At 40.7% G+C, this 19,409-nt stretch overlaps 1 protein-coding gene across 4 annotated transcripts in view; it reads right to left on the bottom strand.

Annotated features, from left to right (window-relative positions):
- Positions 1-1,928: 1,928 nt before the first annotated feature.
- Positions 1,929-19,409, bottom strand: part of TXK (TXK tyrosine kinase) — a 68,042-nt gene continuing 50,561 nt past the window's right edge. For 3 of the 4 annotated variants that reach the window (XM_016951783.3, XM_063808915.1, XM_063808914.1), the window contains 5 exons: positions 16,080-16,296; positions 12,568-12,632; positions 10,101-10,219; positions 7,680-7,837; positions 1,929-3,875 (listed from right to left, as the gene is read on the bottom strand). In XM_016951783.3, the coding sequence (XP_016807272.1) occupies positions 3,807-3,875; positions 7,680-7,837; positions 10,101-10,219; positions 12,568-12,632; positions 16,080-16,296 (628 nt within the window). In that variant the 3' untranslated portion in view covers positions 1,929-3,806. The remainder of the gene's footprint in view (positions 3,876-7,679; positions 7,838-10,100; positions 10,220-12,567; positions 12,633-16,079; positions 16,297-19,409) is intronic. The other variant, XR_010156316.1, reaches the window with a different exon arrangement.

Below are 19,409 nucleotides of genomic sequence, written 5' to 3'. Positions count from 1 at the left end.
ATGTTTTCTTCCTTTATTTTCTTTTCTTTTTCTTTTTCTTTTTTTGACAGAGTTTCACTCTGTTGCCCAGGCTGGAGTATAGTGGCACCATCTTGGCTCACTGCAACATCTGCCTCCCAGGCTCAAGCGATTCTCACTTGTGCACCTCAGCCTCCCAAGTAGCTGGGATTACACGAATGTACCACTGCACCTGGCTAATTTGTGGGTGTGTATGTGTGTTTAGTAGAGGTGGGGTTTCACCATGTTGGCCACACTGGTCTCGAACTCCTGGCCTCAAGTGATCCACCCACCTTGGCCTGCCAAAGTGCTGAGATTACAGGCGTGAGCCACCACACCTGGCCAGAATGTATCATTTCTTGATCTGAGTCTGGTTACAGAGATGTATTCACTTTGCCAATATCAATGATGTTACATACTCATGATTTGTGTACTTTTCTTTATGTATGTGTGAGCGTGAGCAAAGAGTTAATAGCGGGTCTGTACCATTTTTCTCCCAGAACTAAGCCTGCTTGGGAAATTTTAGGTTTGTCTTATCCCAGCACAAGTTTCTTGTAAGTGACCCAAATTAAGATAAATTTGGAATATTGGGTACCAGGGACAGACATCCATTTTGTGCACTGTGAAACCTACAATCTATGGGACAGTACATGGGGCTGGGAGACCTGTGAACCGTAGGCCTCTATGACTGGTGGGAAACCCACGTAGAAGCTTCTTTGCATCAAGGCAAACCCCCACATACCACAACCTCATCCATATACCACAAGCTCATGCACGCTCTTTAGGCAGGTGAGGAGGGACCCAAGCATCATGCATGCTTAATTTCCTGTCCTGTATCCTACTATAAAGCTAAGCAAATTTAGTGCTAGGCTAAATGCTATTGTATCTCATTAGTTTGCTGCCAGTCCAAACATGTTCCCAATACTATGGTGGTACCATGTATTGCACTTCAATAAAAAGTTTACTAAATTCCTTTATCTATTCTTGCCAAAAGGTTATTTTCACTGATTATATATTCCGCTTGGCCTCCAAATTCCTTCCATTTTTCTGAGCCTCCTCCTGTCTGTTGACCTCCTATATTCTCCTTTTTAGGACTCTACAATTGACCCCTAAACCTCCTATTCATTTTTTTATGCAGAGCTGTTTAAATATTGCACTATCTCACCTCAAATGACCCAGAGAACCCTCATATCAATAACTAATATTAAGATTGGTTGCAAAACATAGTTCCTTTCCAGGAGAACTTGTATAACTATCTCTTTTTTTTGACAGAGTCTCACTCTGTCACCCAGGATAGAGGGCAGTAGCACGGTCTCGGCTCACCGCAACTTCCACCTCCTGGGTTCAAGCAATTCTTCTGCCTCAGCCTCCCGAGTAGCTGGGATTACAGGCACATGCCACCATGCCTGGCTAACTTTTCGTATTTTTAGTAGAGACAGGGTTTCACCATGTTGGCCAGGCTGATCTCTAACTCCTGACCTCAGATGATCCACCCGCCTCGGCCTCCCAAAGTGCTGGATTACAGGCATGAGCCATTGTGCCTGGCTGACTACCTCTTAAGGAAGCTTTTTTGTTTAGTTAGACAAAGAATGGTAAATCTCTTTCCACGCACATTCAAAATTCACACATTATCTGGACTCTTAGTTACCTAGGACATACCCCCAGTTATTCTTGTTCCTAATTTGGTACCTCAAATTTTCCCGAGGTGTTAAAACAAAAGGAATAGAGCTTGCCTAGCACCTTAGAAGTGCTGCACCCTCTTAGAAGTGCCAGGCACTGTCATAGTTGTTGCCCTCTTAGAATGATTTGCCTTAGGGTGTCACTCTTTGCTCTGTACCTGGTACATCTATAGTGATGGCAGATGCTCCATACTCAGTCCTAGCTTTTCAGTGTTTGGCTTTGCTGGGTTTTTTCTTTCTTTCTTTCTTTTTGAGAGAAATGGGGACTTCCAAGCTGAGTAAAACCTGGAAAGGGCAACTTACTGCAGCCATATATTGATACTACATTATTTCCTATGTCATAACATTAACCTCCCTTCCATCTGCTTTTGCTGTTTAGTAGTCTCATGTCTTCTTGAGCTAGACTATCTTATGTACATTCATGTTATGTGAATTGAGGTCTCAGTAATAAGAGCCTTCTGTCTCTCCTCACTGTAACAGGAGTCATAGGAAAGGGGATGTGAGAGTCTCAGAAACAGCCTAGCATCTCATACAAACTTGTTTCTGTTTTTGAGACAGGGTCTCGCTCTATCACCCAGGCTGGAGTGCAGTGGCACAATCATGGCTCACTGCAGCCTTGATCTCCTGGGCTCCTGTCTCAGCCTCCCAAGTAGCTGGGACTACGTGCATGCATGCACCACTACACCTAGCTTTTTTTTCTTTTTTTCTTTTTTCTTTTAATAGAGACAGGATCTCACTTTGTTGCCCAGGCTGGTCTCAAACTGGGCTCAAGTTATCTTCCCACCTTGGCCTCCCAAAGTGCTGGGATTATAGGCATGAGCCACCACATTCAGCCCAAACATTTCTGAGACCACTACTTGAACTATCAAGTCTCTTGTTGTAACTGATTCTCATTAGAAATAATACACATTTATTGAATGTCATTGATATATAAAGATACCATTCTTTGAGTGGGGGAAATATAATTTAAAAGTCGCAACTACTGACAATCAACAATTTAAACTCTAATGAGAATCATAAAGCTTGTTCCCAGAGAACCATGATACAGGGTGGGACAGTACGCAAATAATGGGCTCCTGTTGTCAGACTTCATGGTGATTACACTTGTGCTTTCTCCAGTATCTTTCTTCCTGTTGTACTCCTGAAGCACTCAGAATGATAAAGATAAATTTCTGATCATTCCTACAAAGAGTGCAGGCAAAGTTAAGATTTAACTGTGATTGCTGGTTGTTTCATCTCGAATTCAAAATCCTGGATTTCCGAAACAATGGAGCTTGATGTCACATTTGGCTATCTTGCTTTTGTCTCCTCTTCTGGAAAGAACAAATCATCTTCCTGAAAATTACAGGAGACACTTAGTATGACAAAATAAGGCCTCTGAAACTGTCCAATCTCACATGTAAAAAGTGTAAAATCACAGAACTAAAATCAGGTTCCGGATTTTCCTGGAAATAGAATGTCACCGGGATCTGTTCAAAGGTGAGCTTTGGCTACATTTTATAACAGTGTTTAAAACTCGAATGCAAAAAACTGCTTTCAATATAATCAGATATATGCAAAAACAATTTGTTAAATAACATGGGAAGATTATATTAACAAAAGACATTTCCAGAATACTAACATTCATGTGGTTTATACAGGTGCATTTTCTGTAAAGAGCTATACAGCCCAAAAACATGAAATTCTTCAAGGGAGTCCCCTTTATCCCATGAGTTGGAAGAATTTATTTTCATATTCTATGCATGGATCACTGAAGTGATGAATGTCACTCGTCTTCAAGAAGGAAGCACTCTCAGCCTTGTGAAGAAGAACCTCAAGGGTTCCTGGGGCTATGATCATGAAGAGCACCACTATGAAGACTGCTGCGAAGTCTTTTTCACTTCTTCACATTTGGGATGTGAAATATTTTACAGAAAAATAAGAGTGTGCAAGTCCCTCTCACACATAGAAAAACGATTGTGTGAATATTCTTAAATTTTTAAAACTTAAAAACTGTGATCTTTGCACTGTTTTCAAGAGTCAGCAACTCTGAAGAAAGATATTCACCATAAGTGACCCCATATGGTGAAGATATTCACAATAAATGACAGTTTTGCAAGATGACTCTTTGGGTTGGCATTCCGTTTCCTGTCACCAGGTTTCTGCGATCTCTGTGACAGCCCGCAGCAGCTCGGCAAATGTAGGGCGGCCTTCAGGTTTCTGGAAAAGGGAAGTGGGGGTGGTTAGCTCAGCTTAACCAACTTATGCCAAGGGTTCCATTTTTGGAACGCTAAGCATGTGGGAGTCATTTATATCCCACTGCTCGAGGTCATCGCCAAGGTCTGATTTTTCACTCATGCAAAAATTCAAAAAGTTGCCACCTGCAGCATAAATGGGCTAAGGATCACTCAGAGACCAGCTCTGGAACTTGCTGGCAGAGACCTGAATCCAGGCTGGCTCTTCACAAAAAGGAAGAGAAAGATATCTTGACTGACATATCACAGCATGATTGGCAGTTGAGTGAGGCGTGAATATGAAAATGTTAGAGAATGTTGCAAAAATAAAACGGCTAGACCTGCAAACACTAGCCACATGTGGCTATTTAAATTTAAATTCCTTAAGATTATATAAATGTTTAAATTCAGTTACTCAGTCATGCTAGCCACTTTTCAAGAACCCAATAGCCAGAAGTGGCTGCCATATTGGGCAGCACAGATATAGAACGTTTCAGCATCTCAGAAAGTACTCTAGGACACCACGACCCTAGAGATATATTTGAATGACTTGACATGTGTGAGGTAAAGAAAGGGCTGGGAGAAGGGGCATCTAGCATACCAGGCTCCCAAGCTCAGTTCAGGGTATCTATGACACCTGAGCCATTATAGAAAGGAGGATTTCAGTCAGAAAGCAAAAGGCATGTTTTCATGAGGGACTTTGAAGGTCTTGGGGCACAGGTTGTGCTTTCAGTCTCAGTCAACAGAAAAATAAGAGTGTGGAAGTCCCTCTCACACATAGAAAAATGATTGCTGAATATTCTTACATTTTAAAAAGTTTTAAAAGCCTGTGATCTTTGCACAGTTTTTGAGTCAGCAACTCTAAAGGAAGATATTCACCATAAGTGACCCCATATCCCTGGTCATGGAGCCAAGGATTGGAGCATTTTTTCCTACTTCACTTAGGGGTGTGGTTTAGCTCTGATTCCAAGAGGAAGAAGAGATGGCACTGTCAGCATCTTTTAAAACCATGGGAAACAGAGCTACTCATAGTAGCCACATTCTCACAGGGGTCATTGACAGCAGGGTCAGCGGAAAGACACCCCTCTTCATGGCTTATAAACAGAGAGCATCAATAAAATAAACAGAGCAGAAGACAGCACAAGTGCAAGTGAGGGTCCTTATTGAGACTCTGGGCATAAATTGTGGAGTTCTGTGAGGAGCCTGTTTCTGTGCATGAATCCTGAAATTTGTCTCTCAAAGATAGCATAATCACGTTTGACTCTAATGCCCTAAGCACATGGGGTAAAGCTGTAGGCAAAATCAACTTTTGCACCTGACATAATGACTCACATCTGTAATCCCAGCACTTTGGGAGGCCAAGGTAGGAGGACTGCTTGAGGCCTGGGCAACAAAGTGAGACCCCATCTCTAGAAAAAATTTTAAAAAATTAGCTGGTCATGGTGGCACATCACTGTAGTCCCAGCTATTCAGGAGGCTGAGCTGGGCGGATTGCGTAAGCCCAGGAGGTCAAGGCTGCAGTGAGATGTGATTGTGCCACTGCACTGTAGTCTGGGAAACAGAGCAAGACTCTGTCTCAAAAATAAATCAATCTTTTCTTTTCTTTTTTTTTTTTTTTTGAGACAGCCTGGCCCAGTCACCCAGGCTGGAGTGCAATGGTGGGATCTTGGCTCACTGCAACCTCTGCCTCCCAGGTTCAAACAATTCTCCTGCCTCAGCCTCCTGAGTAGCTGGGATTACAGGTGCCCGCCACCATGCCCAGCTAATTTTTTTGTATTTTAGTAGAGACGGGGTTTCACCATGTTAGCCAGGCTGGTCTCGAACTCCCAGCCTCGTGATTCGCCCACCTCGGCCTCCCAAAGTGCTGGGATTACAAGCATGAGCCACCACACCCGGCCAAATCAACTTTTTCAAACAAATAAATCGACATAACCACACCATTGTATTAATCAATGTTCTGATTGCAATTTGAGACAAATGTTGTTTACATGGTCCTTCTGACAGCATCCTACTTATCACTTCCCTTCCTCCTTCTATGTCTCAGTTCCACTTACATATAACATCTCAATAAGCATTATATTACACACACACGTGTGTGTATTATTTCATACACAACATATACTTCTGAGCTACTTACATTGTTATTGCAAATATGCTCCTAAAACAGCTGCTTATTACTACTCACTGAACATTTTTCTGAACATTTTTTTCTTACAGCTTGCTGAGCATTTTTCTATGTCTTTCAAGATTCCTTGTAAAGTAGTTAATATATGTAAAATATTTTCATACATTGGGGCTCTCTATAAATGTAATGCTTTTGGAATATGAATAACCACATCACTCTTAAAATATTCAGTATTCTAGTGTTTGTGGATTGATAATCAAGTGCTTTATTTTTTCAGCCAGGAGGAAACTTCTCATCAAGCTGCAATTTCCAGCTGAAACTGTCAGCTGGAAAGAGAGGAAAGCTCTCAAAATCAAAGGGAATTTCACTGAGAAGGGCAGGGGTGTGTTGAGTCAGTGCCCAGAGGTGGAAAAGAAGCCCCTCTGGCTTTATTTCTAAGCTTGGCATTTCAACAAATAGAAAAACTAAGTTCTGGAGAGATTTCTTCCTGAGTGGAAGTTCCTGACACACTTTCTGCCTCCATTCCTATTCTAGTTTAATCTGTAGCAGGAGTCCTGACTGCCAGAAGACAGATGAAACCCATTACTATTAGCGTTGGAAAAGCAAGACAAAGCAAAGTTGAGTGAAGTAAATGGAAACACCATCTTTCTTTTTCAACCTGGAAGTTTAACAAACCTGGTTCTACCCTTAGTTTCCACCATTAATTCTTTTATTTATTTGTTTATTTATTTATTTATTTATTTTTTGAGACAGAGTCTTGTTCTGTTGTCCAGGCTGGAGTGTAGTGGCGCAATCTCAGCTCACTGTAGCCTTTGCCTCCTGGGTTCGAGCAACTCTCCTATCTCAGCCTCCCAAGTAGCTGGAATTACAGGCATGCACCACCAGGCCTGGCTAATTTTTGTATTTTTAGTAGAGACAGGGTTTCACCATGTTGGCCAGGCTGGTCTCAAACTCCTGACCTCAAGTGATCTGGCCACCTCGGCCTCCCAAAGTGCTGGGGTTACAGGCGTGAGCCACCACACACAGCCTCCATCATTTAATTCTTTTTTTTTTTTTTTTTTTTTTGAGACGGAGTCTCACTCTGTTGCCCAGGCTGGAGTGCAGTGGCGCCATCTCAGCTCACTGCAAGCTCCGCCTCCCAGGTTCAAGATTCTTCTCCTGCTTCAGCATCCCCAGTAGCTGGGATTACAGGCATGCACCACCACGCCCGGCTAATTTTTGTATTTTTAGTAGAGATGGGGTTTTACCACGTTGGCTGGGCTGGTCTCAAACTCCTGACCTCAGGTGATCCACCCACCTCGGCCTCCCAAAGTGCTGAGATTACAGGCGTGAGTCACTGCGCCCGGCCCATTAATTCTTAAAGCTAATAAAATATCTAATCACTGAGGCTTGAGTAACACCAAGAGTTTCTGCAAGAACCAATCTCAAACAGATAAGACTCAGAAAATGCACTGAATTCCTCAGATAAAAGGCCATTGTTCAAAACAAAATGGATTCATGACTTTGTAGTGAGTTTGAGATAGTACTTCAGACTCTCAGGATCATGACCAAGACACAGATGCCTTTTCCTGCCATGACAGAGTTCTGAAGTAATGTTTGTGATAATCAGGTCTGCTCTCAGATGCTGGGACTGCCAACCTTCATAGGAAAGTAACGTATACTTACCTCATGCCAGCAGCTGTACATGACTTCATATATGGACATTGGTGCCAGGTAAGGGCGATATAGCCTGAAGCCTTCAGAAATAGCTTCCACGACTTGCAAATTTGACTTATTTTCAAAAGGCATTTTTCCTTCTGTAAAAACTTCCCACATTAAAACTCCTGCAAACAAAAATGCAGGAAAACAAGGGGTTAGAGAGAAATGATTGCTTGGGAACTGAAAGAACAATTTCAAACTACAAGGCATTATTTTTGTGCTCCAGGCTTTGGGCTATAACCATCCTGAATAACAGCGGTTCTGTCAAGGAAGCAAATCATGTTCACTTTAGTTTTCAAAGAGGCCTGTAACCTGAAAATAATCTAAGTGAAAACAATGCCTTTCCTTTTCCATGGGTCTTGATTGCCTCCCCTATCAGGAGAAAATGCCAGTAGCATTTTCTTTTCTTTTTTTTTTTTTTTTTTTGAGACAGGGTCTCGCTCTGTCGCCCGGGCTGGAGTGCAGTGGCATGATCTCAGCTCACTGCAACCTCTGTCTACCGGGCTGGAGTGCAGTGGCATGATCTCAGCTCACTGCAACCTCTGTCTCCCGGGTTCAAGCAATTCTTCTGCCTCAGCCTCCTGAGTTGCTGGGATTACAGGTGCCCACCACCACGCCCAACTAATTTTTCTATTTTTAGTAGAGGCGGGGTTTCACCATGTTGGCCAGGCTGGTCTCGAGCTCTGACCTCAGGTGATTCGACCACCTCAGCCTCCCAAAGTGCTGGAATTACAAACGTAAGCCATCACGCCCGGCCTAGCATTTTCATTTCTAAGCAGCAGTCATGTTCCTGCATCCTGAAATCAATGAACCTTTCTGCCATTCCATAGAAACTGACAGGATTATGTGAGCCTCTGCTGCCTACTTAGCCAAGAGTTTCAGCCAGTAAATGGCATGTGTCCCCTTCTTTCTGCTAAAAGATTAGACTGATGGGCAGAGCCCCAGAATATCTAGCAGGGGCTCTGTACATAAGTAGATGTCCAATAATCATTGATTGATTGATTAGTGAAACTCCTGCAAGAACTCCTAATTTGAGTTCATTTAATTATTCACTTATTCTACAAATATTTACTAGACATTGATGAGAGGCGAGGCCTCTGCTGGGGCCTGGAGATTTTATAAGTGTGAGATCAATCCATGTGCCTAAGGAGCTCACTGTTCAGTGAGGGAGACAAGTAGGTAAAATTCAGGGAGTTCTAATTGTTTGGCAACCTTCGATGAGGTCATTATATTGCTCTTCATTGGTATCTAAGATGTGGTCTCACAACCTAATTGCTCTTCAGTAGAGCTTCAAGTGTCACCTGCTGAGACTATCATATGTCCATGGAGAGCTAATGAGATTAATGACACAAGCTTAACTTTATTGTATGTTTTTAAATTTATGTTTTAATTTTTTTGAGGCAGGGTCTTGCTCTGTCATCCAGGCTGGAGTACAGTGGCACGATCCTAGCTTACTATAACCTCAAACTCCTGGGCTCAAGCAATCCTCCTGCCTCAGCCTCCCGAGGAACTGGGACTACAGGTATATGCCACCACACCTGGCTAATTTTTTTTTTTTTTTGTAAAGACAGAGTCTTGCTAGGTTGCCCAGGCTAGTCTTGAACTCCTGGTCTCAAACAATCCTCCCACTTCAGCCTCCCAAAGTGCTGGAATTGTAGGCCTGAGCCACTGTGCCCAGTTTTAACCTTATTGTAGACAATAAAACTGACACCCTTCTGAGGACCCAGAACCCACAAGCCTCCAGGAAGTTTGGGGTGAAAGAGGATAAATAGATTTTTGCATATTTATTACCATTTTTTGAAAATCAACCCCGAAACTTCATTGGACGTGGGTCTATGGTGTCTCTTTCTCAATGAAGAACATTATCCAATATGAATATCAATTTACAGATCCCAAGGAAGCCTATGTCTAAATTCTACAAACTTTAAAGTTAAGGAAGTAAATGAGATGCCACCATTTTTTAAACTCAGGTTTTAAGTTCAGGTTAACAACTGAACAACTGGAAAATAGTCAACCTGCTTCACAGTTTAGACAATTAAGTTTATTAATTACACTCTAAACAATGTCATAAGATCATTTTTCCTTCAAGCCTCTGCGGAGTGGAAAACTTATCTGAGTTTGTTTTCTAGATCAGTAGACTCTTTGTTATGGTTTTATAGTGAGTGCCCATGGAGGAAGGAAAAGATCCAAAAGGCAGACTTATGTAAGAAGGTATGTGACATCAGTTGCCAAAGACAGTCGGGATGTGGTTAGAACACACAGAAGGAAGCACAATTACAAGAAGACTTTTTTAAAAATGCTATATCAATTAGGAAATCAAAGTTAAAAATAACACATTGCCCATTTTATTAAATCAAGCTCCAGCAAGTGAACATCAGATGCACTCACCAAATGACCAGACATCAGATTTACTGCTGTACTTATTGAAAAGAAAAACTTCAGGAGGGGACCACTTGATTGGGAACTTGGCTCCAAAAGAACTGACATACTCATCATCCAAAACGTACCTAAGTTTATCAGATTCAAAGCATATTGTGTTAATTACCTCCAAGCTCTATTTACTTCAGATCCCTTTAGTTAACTCTAAGTTGCTAAAAGACAAAGTATTTTACCCCAGAAAGGTTGTGGATGCCTTCTTGTTAGTGGAGTGTGAAAGTGTCCCTGATAATGTTTCCTCCCCAAACAAAGTCTCAATTGTATTTGTTTTACGTGGACCTCTGAAAATCATAATGCTGCTTCAGTTCAAAACATGGCTCACTGTTTATGTTAATTATGGTAAATTCTTAACTCTACAAAGAAGCCTGCTAAAGGCTCTAACAACCAAGATTATAAAAAGGAAATAAAAGACCACTCTTCCCAGGGGTGGGGAAAACAAAGACCACTCTTCTTAAAATGGAAATGAATGATTCAAAGTTGGATGTCGAATTTTCTTCCATGTGCATGTTTTTTTGTGGGGCATACAGAAGGGGGGAAAGTAAAAGTATATGAACATAATGCTTTTGATATGACAAATCTCTAATGCACTAGAATGACCCTATATGGAAAGAAACCAAGAATAACTACCATCTCCTTAAAAAAATAACAAGTTGAACCCTCTCTCTTTTTTGAGAATTGTACGCAGGGATGTCCAAATGTCAGACACTGAGGAGAAGAGACAAAAATAAACTTGTGCTTGTTGCCCCTTAAATATACAATATAGTGTTTTCACAGCATTTATTAATGCTGCCCCTACACTCTCACTTTTTTTTTAAATACACTACCTCCCTCCACCTGTCAGCACTTTATTGAGTCAGAGGTCATTCTACTTAGGTAAAGAATGACTAACAGAAAACAAAGAGAGAAAAGCCACTGTTTATAGATTTTGAATTTTTCAAGTCTAGGCTCTTCAGAGAAGAAAGCTTGAGTTATTAACAAAATATCTTGGAAAATGGGCCATGAACAGGAGTGAGATCTCACTACCACCACCCCTATTACCACCACTATCTAGAAAAAGATCCCCTGAGCTTTGGGGGGATCTTTTTCCCCCAAAAAGAGGAATGGGGGAAATAGAAGGGAAAGAAAAGGGGGGTACTAGACATTAGTAGATCAGTGGGTTAGGGTCCTGTATCTTGTACCCTAAAGGGCTGCCCAAGTACTTTAGGAAAGAAGCTCCTGCTCCCACATTAGGTTGGTGGGATTTAAAAGTGACACAGAACCAGTGCTCTTTTCCCCAGGTGGAGCCCTTGGAAAGGCAGAAAGATGCCAGTGAACAAATGGCTGTGGATGTGCCTAGGTAAATGAGATCTGAGATCACACCATGGAGTTTTGTAATCATAAAGAACGCCGGCCAGGTGAGACTGCTCACACCTGTAATCACAGCACTTTGGTAGGTGAGGTGGGTGGATATTTTATGTCAGGAGTTCAAGACCAGCCTGGCCAACATGGTGAAACCCCGCCTCTACCAAAAATAAAAAATTAGTTGGGCGTGGTGGCATGTGCCTGTAGTTCCAGCTACTCGGGGGGCTGAGGCAGGAGGATAGCTGGAGCCTGGGAGGTCGAGGCTGCAGTGAGCCGAGAGAGCACCACTGCACTCCAGCCTGGGTGACAGAGTAAGACTATGTCGAAAAAAAAAATTGCCAGTTCTGAATGAATCTTGCAGAAAAAATTCAGTACGTGTTAGCAGCTACCTGTTTGAATGGCCAGCCAAAGACAAGACCGGAGGATGGTGGCTGCAATGATGCCATGCACACAGATAACAAAAGGACCAGTAAGCCACCTCCCTACCAGTACTATAGCCCCACGAGACACAAGAACTTGGACTTTGAAGCTTAAGGAAGCTAGAGAGAAACCCCAAATTCCCTGTGATTATATTTCTAGCACCACCCCAAAAAAGGATGCTCAAAATTTAAACTATATTGAGTTGTAGAAAAATATGGTTAAATTTTTCACACTCTTGAATTTTAGACTTAAAGTCAACTACTATACTTAATAATAGAAATGTTTGGTGAGGACACAGAAAAATCAGAGCTGAGCAAACAAATTTATTTCTTTTTCTTCCATAAACATATGTATATCAGAAATGCTTTTTTCTTCACGTTTCTCAGTGGATCAAGAAATTCCTTTTTTAATTTTAAGATATACCATAGTTTTGCTAAAAGATGAGAAGAATAGCCCACAGTAAACATTTACCTCACAGCTAAAATTGGTACATGTCCCAAAATTCAAAGTGGGTCAGTAGGCCATACAACCAGGCCTACAACCTAGGAAGATAAAAACACAGCCTGCAGCATCTTCAGTTTATCAGTAAACAAATGTAAGATTCCCTCTTATGAGTAAACAAACAAACAAAATACATATATATATACATAGCATGTACCTTGTCATTCCAAAGTCTGAAATTTTTACTATGCATGTTGAACTGACCAAACAATTCCTCGCCGCCTATGGAAAGAAGAAAAGAATCCAAGTTTGAATACAAGCTTTTATTTCAAGAGTTTTTCCTCTCCTTTTCCTTAGGTTGTTTGGACCCCACACTACCTCTCTGTGTGTACCGCCAAGTCATTTTTATGGTGATATCCATCAATGGTATAGATTCAATAGTTTGCCTTCACTTTTTTTTTGAGACAGGATCTGGCTCTGTTGCCCAGGCTGGAGTGCAATGGCACCATGTTGGCTCACTGCAACCTTCCCCTCCTGGGGTCAAACCATCCTCCCACCTTAGCCTCTTAAGTAGCTGGTACTACAGGCACACATCACCACACCCAGCTAATTTTTCTATTTTTAATAGAGATGGGGTTTCGCCATGCTGCCCACGCTGGTCTTGAACTCCTGGCCTCAAATGACCCACCCACCTTGGCTTCCCAAAGTGCTGGGATTACAGGCATAAGCCACCATGCCCAGGCTGCCCTCAGGATTAATTCAATCTGAAAGATGATACAACTATGAATCTTGGCATAAAAATAGTGTATTTTTTTTAACATCTTTATAGGAAAGCCCAAAATACATAACAGATAAGGCATAGTCATTTTATATCTTTGGGATCTCTAATACGTAATAAAAATTAAGAAAATATATTTTAAAACATATTTCACTAAAGATAACTATTTACAGTGATAATTTCATATTAAAATTATCACAATGAACTGAATATAATGCTATGTAGAAACAATATGTCTGATGCCAAAGCAATTCATTTTCAGCAACTTAATCAAGAAAATCATTGATTTGATTATTTAGCCTCATGTAGGTAAACTAGATAAACTATTTGATAGAATTTTCCTCTTTTCAGCGAATTTGTGGTTCAATTAGTCAAGCAACAAAAGCAAGAAACTTGAAATAATAAATCACAAGTAACCAGTTTAGAAGATGCCAGCAAGTCCTAGCAACGACCAAACCACAAGAAAAGTTTTTGACAGGGAAAAGACTCATTGTTCACGGACATATTTTAAGTAGCATATAGGGAGATAAAATAGAACACAAAAGAAAATAAGCAAACAAGAAAACAAAAAACAGGAATAGGAGGACCTGTGAGAAGCCATTTAGAGCAAATAAAATGACCGGAACTTTCACCCAATTGTTATCCGGAAAGACAAACCTGCAGAGACTAGGAAAGTGAGCTAGGTGGAGTTTACACCATATTCATCCACTCAAAAATCTGCTCATTTCTCCTAGGTGCTGGATACCAGGGAATGTGACTTTAGGGATTTTTTTTTTTAATGATCTGTCTCTGTAATAGCAATAGTTAGCACTGCTGAGCTCCTCTACATGCTAGACACTGTTTATTAATTCATGTAATTCTCCCAACAAACCCATATGAGGAAGGTGCTATAATTAATACCACTTTACTGGTTAACTAGCTTGCCCAAGGTCTCACAGCTAGTAAAAAACAGAGACAATATTTCAACCCAGCTAGCCTGGCTCTAGAGCAGTTATTCTCAACCTCAACTTCACATGAGGCTCATCAGGGGAATTTTCAAGAAATATTGATGCCTGGGTTTCAGCCACAGAGATTCTGATTTAATTGGTCTGGGGTACGGCCTGGCTATTGCGATTTTTCTAAAAGCTTCCAAGTAATTGTAATGCGCACCAAAGTCTGAAGTTTGAGAATGACTGTTTGCAACCTGTGTTCTTAATCACTGTGTGGCATCTCAGATATCTAGGCCTTGATCTCAAAGACTCTAAGTCTCATAAGATAGACTCTAGTATTTGTGTAAATGACGTAAATAATTAACTATTGGGTGAAGCAGTAAATAGCAAATGACCTGAGTGTTCCAAGCCATGGGTGGGATAAGCATACTTCCCAAGGTGTGCTGGGGCCAATGTAACTATGCTCCCTTTTTCTCCCCAAAATACTGCAGCCTGAACAGTGAGTAATATGATCACTTTGATCATGTGTGATGGAAGCACAGAATTACTTCCAAGGGGCGATATCAGGGATTTCTCATAGACTTCTCCAATTCTCATTTGAGTTAATTTTTAGATTTAGAAATGAGACATGAAAGAACATAAGGACATCAAGGGAATAGTGTGAATATCACGAATAAATGTGGAATGAACAGAAAGTGTTACTCAAGGGGAGGTAGCAATGCAGGGAAGCAGTGCTCTTAGCATATGGTTTGGGGCAAGACAATCATTTATTTAAATAGGAATGTTCTGAGCATTACAGAAAAAAATAATTTAGCATTCCTAGTCTCTTCAATAATGCCAGTAGTGCTCTTGAAATCCTGTTAGGACCAAACAACCTCCACATCAGGAGCAGTTATGCCCCTAGGTGACATTCTTTATATAAAGTGGAGACTAAAACTGGAACTTGTTCTTCACTGTTGTATCTCCAGTGCTTAGCAGAATGCTTGGCATATACTAGGCACTCGATACATGTTTGATTATGGGTTGAAAGAGAGAAAGGTGGAAGGAAAGAAAGAAGAAGGAAGAGAAGGAAGAAGGGAGAATGGAAAAGAAAGGAAATCAGTTTTAGTCACATGATAGGTTAGGTGGTTAATTAGTTCAAGGCATATTTAGAGTAAAGCCTTACTTGGCTATGAAATCTCCTTTGCAAAATTATGACTGAGAACCTAACTAACTCAATCTTGCTTCTAACCTCCAAGCTGTCCTTGTTCATTCCTGGGCATAGGCTAAACTAACTTTGGGAGGAATTTATAGTTTATAGTTTAAAACGAAGATGATAACAGCCCTTTCCCAAAACAAACCTCCCTCTTGCCTGGGGACTAGACTTCCTTTGTAGGACAGACAAATTAGCCACAAGATTAGAAATTATGGTTTAGGAGTCAGATAGCTGGAGGCTACAAGATTCTGACTCTCCTTAAACTGCTCCTAAGATCAGTGCTTGAGATATTTTGCAGACCCTGCACTTGGTGGATCAGCTAGCACCACCTAGATCGATTAACTGGCTCACCTGATCTTCTGGCCCCCACCCAGGAACTGACTCAGCATGAAGACAGCTTCAACTTCCAATGGTTTCATCTCCTACCTAACCAATCAGCTCTCCTGGCTTACTGGCTTCCCCCCACCCACCAAGTTGTCCTTAAAAACTCTGATCCCCATATGCTGGGGGAGACTGATATGAGTAATAAAACTCCAGTCTCCTGCACAGCCGGTTCTGTGTGAATTACTCTTTCTCTATCACCATTCCTCTGTCCTGATAAATCGGCTCTGTCTAGGCAGCAGGCAAGGTGAACCCATTGGGCCTTTACAGCTACAGCATCAATGGACAATTGAAAACAAAGTTACATTTTACAACAAATTGCATGAATAGGTAAATGTTTAAAAATTAAATCAAGGACACATTATTCAAAGTATTGAAAGTAATTGTCACATCCTTCTGAATATAGGTATGATACATAAAAAAAAGTAAATTTGCACCATACTTACCAAATCCCTATGAATATAGCCATTCCTCTCCAGATATTCCATTCCTTCACATATATCCTGGCATACACTCAGTAGCATTTCCTTCCTAAGCTTTCCTTTATTCTCCCTGAGATAGTTAAGCAGGCAGCCATTTTCCATGAACTCTGTCACAATGTAAAGGGGCTTCCGCTGTATACAGACCCCATAAAGTTGCACTAGCTTTGAATGAGATAATTTCCTGGTGAAGAAAAACACACACCAGTGAGCAGAATTGTGTTTGCATTTTTAAATGTTTGAACACAACTGGTAGTATTTACCATCTATTTATCACTCTCATTATCAAGATAAGATAAAAATCAACCCAAACACAGAGGAAGTAGTGCAGTTTCCTTGCCACTTAATGCACTGAGAATGTGGGGTCAAGAGTTTAAGTGGTAATGCGAGAGGCAGAGTGGAGACAGAATATGCACTATATTCTACGCGTAAGCATTTTATGTTTCTCCTCTTCATTTTATAATCCTTTTGTTTCTTCATCACTGTTTATCCTTGCTAGGTCAAGCAGATTTCCTTTCCTGTTCCTTGAATTCCAACTTTCCTACCTGCAGCTGTCCAGATGAAAAATTCTGGACAGACAAGAGGGAGGAAAGAGTGACTAAAAAAGAAAACAAAAATTAAATTCTAAAGCATGAAGTTCTTTAAAAGGAAATTTGTAGATAAAGTTGGAAACTAAAAAACATTTACCAACATGAAAACTTGCAGTGTATTTAGTAATCACACAAACACACACACACACACACACACACACACACACAAAGCCTTGAATGTTGCCTATTAAAACATACCCAGAACTTTTTAGTTATCTAGACTTCAAAAGTTTATTGGTTTTGTGTGCGTGTGTGTGTAATACTATATTCAATCTCTAAAAGCCTTTTATGCCAACTAGTCATCATGGAAAATAATATTCAAATTAACGCTTATAATTTTAGAAGATGTACCTTGTGTCAAATGTATCTTGAAAAGTTATTGCTTCTTTTCATTCATAAAGGTAAAATAAAATCAGTGACTTGGGAAGACTGTGTACCTTAACACAATGTATATGAACGATTTTTGACTCATTACCATAAAATTAGCTTGTGAAAACACTCCAGTTAATGAGAAAGAGAGGCATTCAGAGAACTTAACATTATCTTAATTTGGAGAGATATATATATTATATATATTTTGTCTGATTTACTTTTTGAATTCATAAAGTGTACTTTCAGTTAAGAGATGCAGTTTACATGTATATAGAGTAAGTGCAGAAAAGCAAGTCTTGAGATGAAATATTAATTTGCCACAGGAAATCCACCAAGTTATACCCACATGGAAGCATTTGAGAATTGAAACGTTACTGCATTTCCTTATCAAGATCACTGGTAAAAATCTAACAGAAATAAGGCAAACCTTTATCAGAAATCAGGCAAAAACAAACTCTCGCATGTGATTCAGTCTAACAAATATGACAAATATTTCTCACAAGCATAGGAAGATGCAAATGGAAAATCTACATTCTTGTTTGTTATAACTCTAGGACTTCTTAATACACATTATTTCTCAGTTTAGAGAAGTATGTGGGATTCATCATAGGGCAAACACACATTTAAATTTATTTAAATTTGTTATTTAAATATTTTCAGACCCTTTGCAGGCTTCTCCAGTTCTCCTTTTCTAATTATTCTCTTTCCCTAAGTAATCGCATTAAGTTTCAGGGTTTTAAATATCATCATATGATTTTGATCACTTTCAAGTTAATACCCTCCACTCTGACCTTTTTCCTGAACCCCAGACTCATATATTTACCTCAACACTTGAACACACCTAATAAATAACAGGCTTCTCAAATCCAACATGTCCAAAGCAGAATTCTCGATTTTTCCCCCTAAACCTGTTTGCTCTTCCCCCATCTTTGTAAATGGTGCCATCCTTTGCCTGATATAATAATGTACACCAAAACCTTAGCGTCATCTTTGTTCCTCTGGTTTCTTCCGATTACCTGCCACATTCAATTTATCAGCAAGTCTTGATGACTTTATCTCAAAAATGTATCCTGAAACAATTCTTCTCTTTCCATCTCTTGCCCTCTGACATATATTAGTTTTCCAAGAGTGTATTGATAATTATGTTCATTAAGATCACGGTTTTTGTGCCCAGATAGTTCACAGTTTTGATTTCAATTAGAAGCTCTAATGATGTTTTGTTGTGGGACTACAGGCAAATTACATAATGTAAACCAAAAATAAAATTCTAAGCCCCTAACCATCTGAATGGACTCCTCCTCTTAGCCAAGGGCATTCCAAAGTTAACCTGTAAACTAGTTCAGGCCACGATGGGAAGAGGGAGTTGGACATGCCTCATAACCATTAACATCAACACAGACACTGAGACTGATAGAACAGACTCTTTAAGTCTACTAAGAAACATTTACAATCTATTTTCCCTGAAACCTTCTACCGGGAAGTTTCACCTGCATAATAAACACAAACAATCTGTGTTGGTGTCCACAACTCTTTATAGTAACCCAGATATTCCTTTCCACTGATTCAAGTTCTTTGGATAATAACTCAACCAACTGTCAGTCAGAAAATCTTTGAATCTGCCTATGACTTGGAAGCCCCCACTGATATGGACAGGAGACAGGGAAATACTGGGTAGAAGACGGCAGTTTCCCCAGGAAAGTCCTCACCCTCAAGCCTAGATACCTATAGCACTAAGTGAGAACAGCCATTCCTGCTTTTGTGCCCCAAAAGTTGCTTTTTGGCCCACCACGCCCCCTATCCTGTACCCATACAAATCGCAAACTCCAGGTCCAGAAGCAGATGAGGAGATGAATAGACAAACAGCAGAATGGTACAGCAGAGAAGGGGAGAAAAGAAGGAACATCAGGAGGAGTTCGGCTGGACCAGTCAGAGAATCGGCTGTTGGATGGCCAAACTCCAGGGGAACATCATCTTCCCACCCCATCATCCCCTGTCCAGCTTCCCATCTATCCTGCTGAGACCCACACCTCCAACACTCAATAAAACCCCACATGCATCCTTCAAGTTTGTGTGTGACCTGATCTCCCACGACACTGGACAAGAGCTTGAGATACAGAAAGCTGTCACACTGGCCCCCTGCCCTTGCAAAAAGGCAGAGGGTTCACTGAGCTGGTTAACCCTTAAGCCATCTGTGGATCACAAGGCTAAAAGGGCACACAAGGCTAAAAGAGCACACGACTCCCAGACCCACTTGGGCTTTGGGAGTTGCAGACACCCACCCCTAGATGCTGCTGTCGGGCTAGAGCCCAAAAGCACTCACCCTGATTCCTGCACC

This window comes from Pan troglodytes, chromosome 3 (genome assembly GCF_028858775.2).
Source record: "Pan troglodytes isolate AG18354 chromosome 3, NHGRI_mPanTro3-v2.0_pri, whole genome shotgun sequence".
Lineage (NCBI taxonomy): Eukaryota > Metazoa > Chordata > Mammalia > Primates > Hominidae > Pan > Pan troglodytes.
The sequence above is the reverse complement of the archived record's forward strand: the minus strand, read 5'-3'. Positions and strand labels throughout refer to the sequence as shown.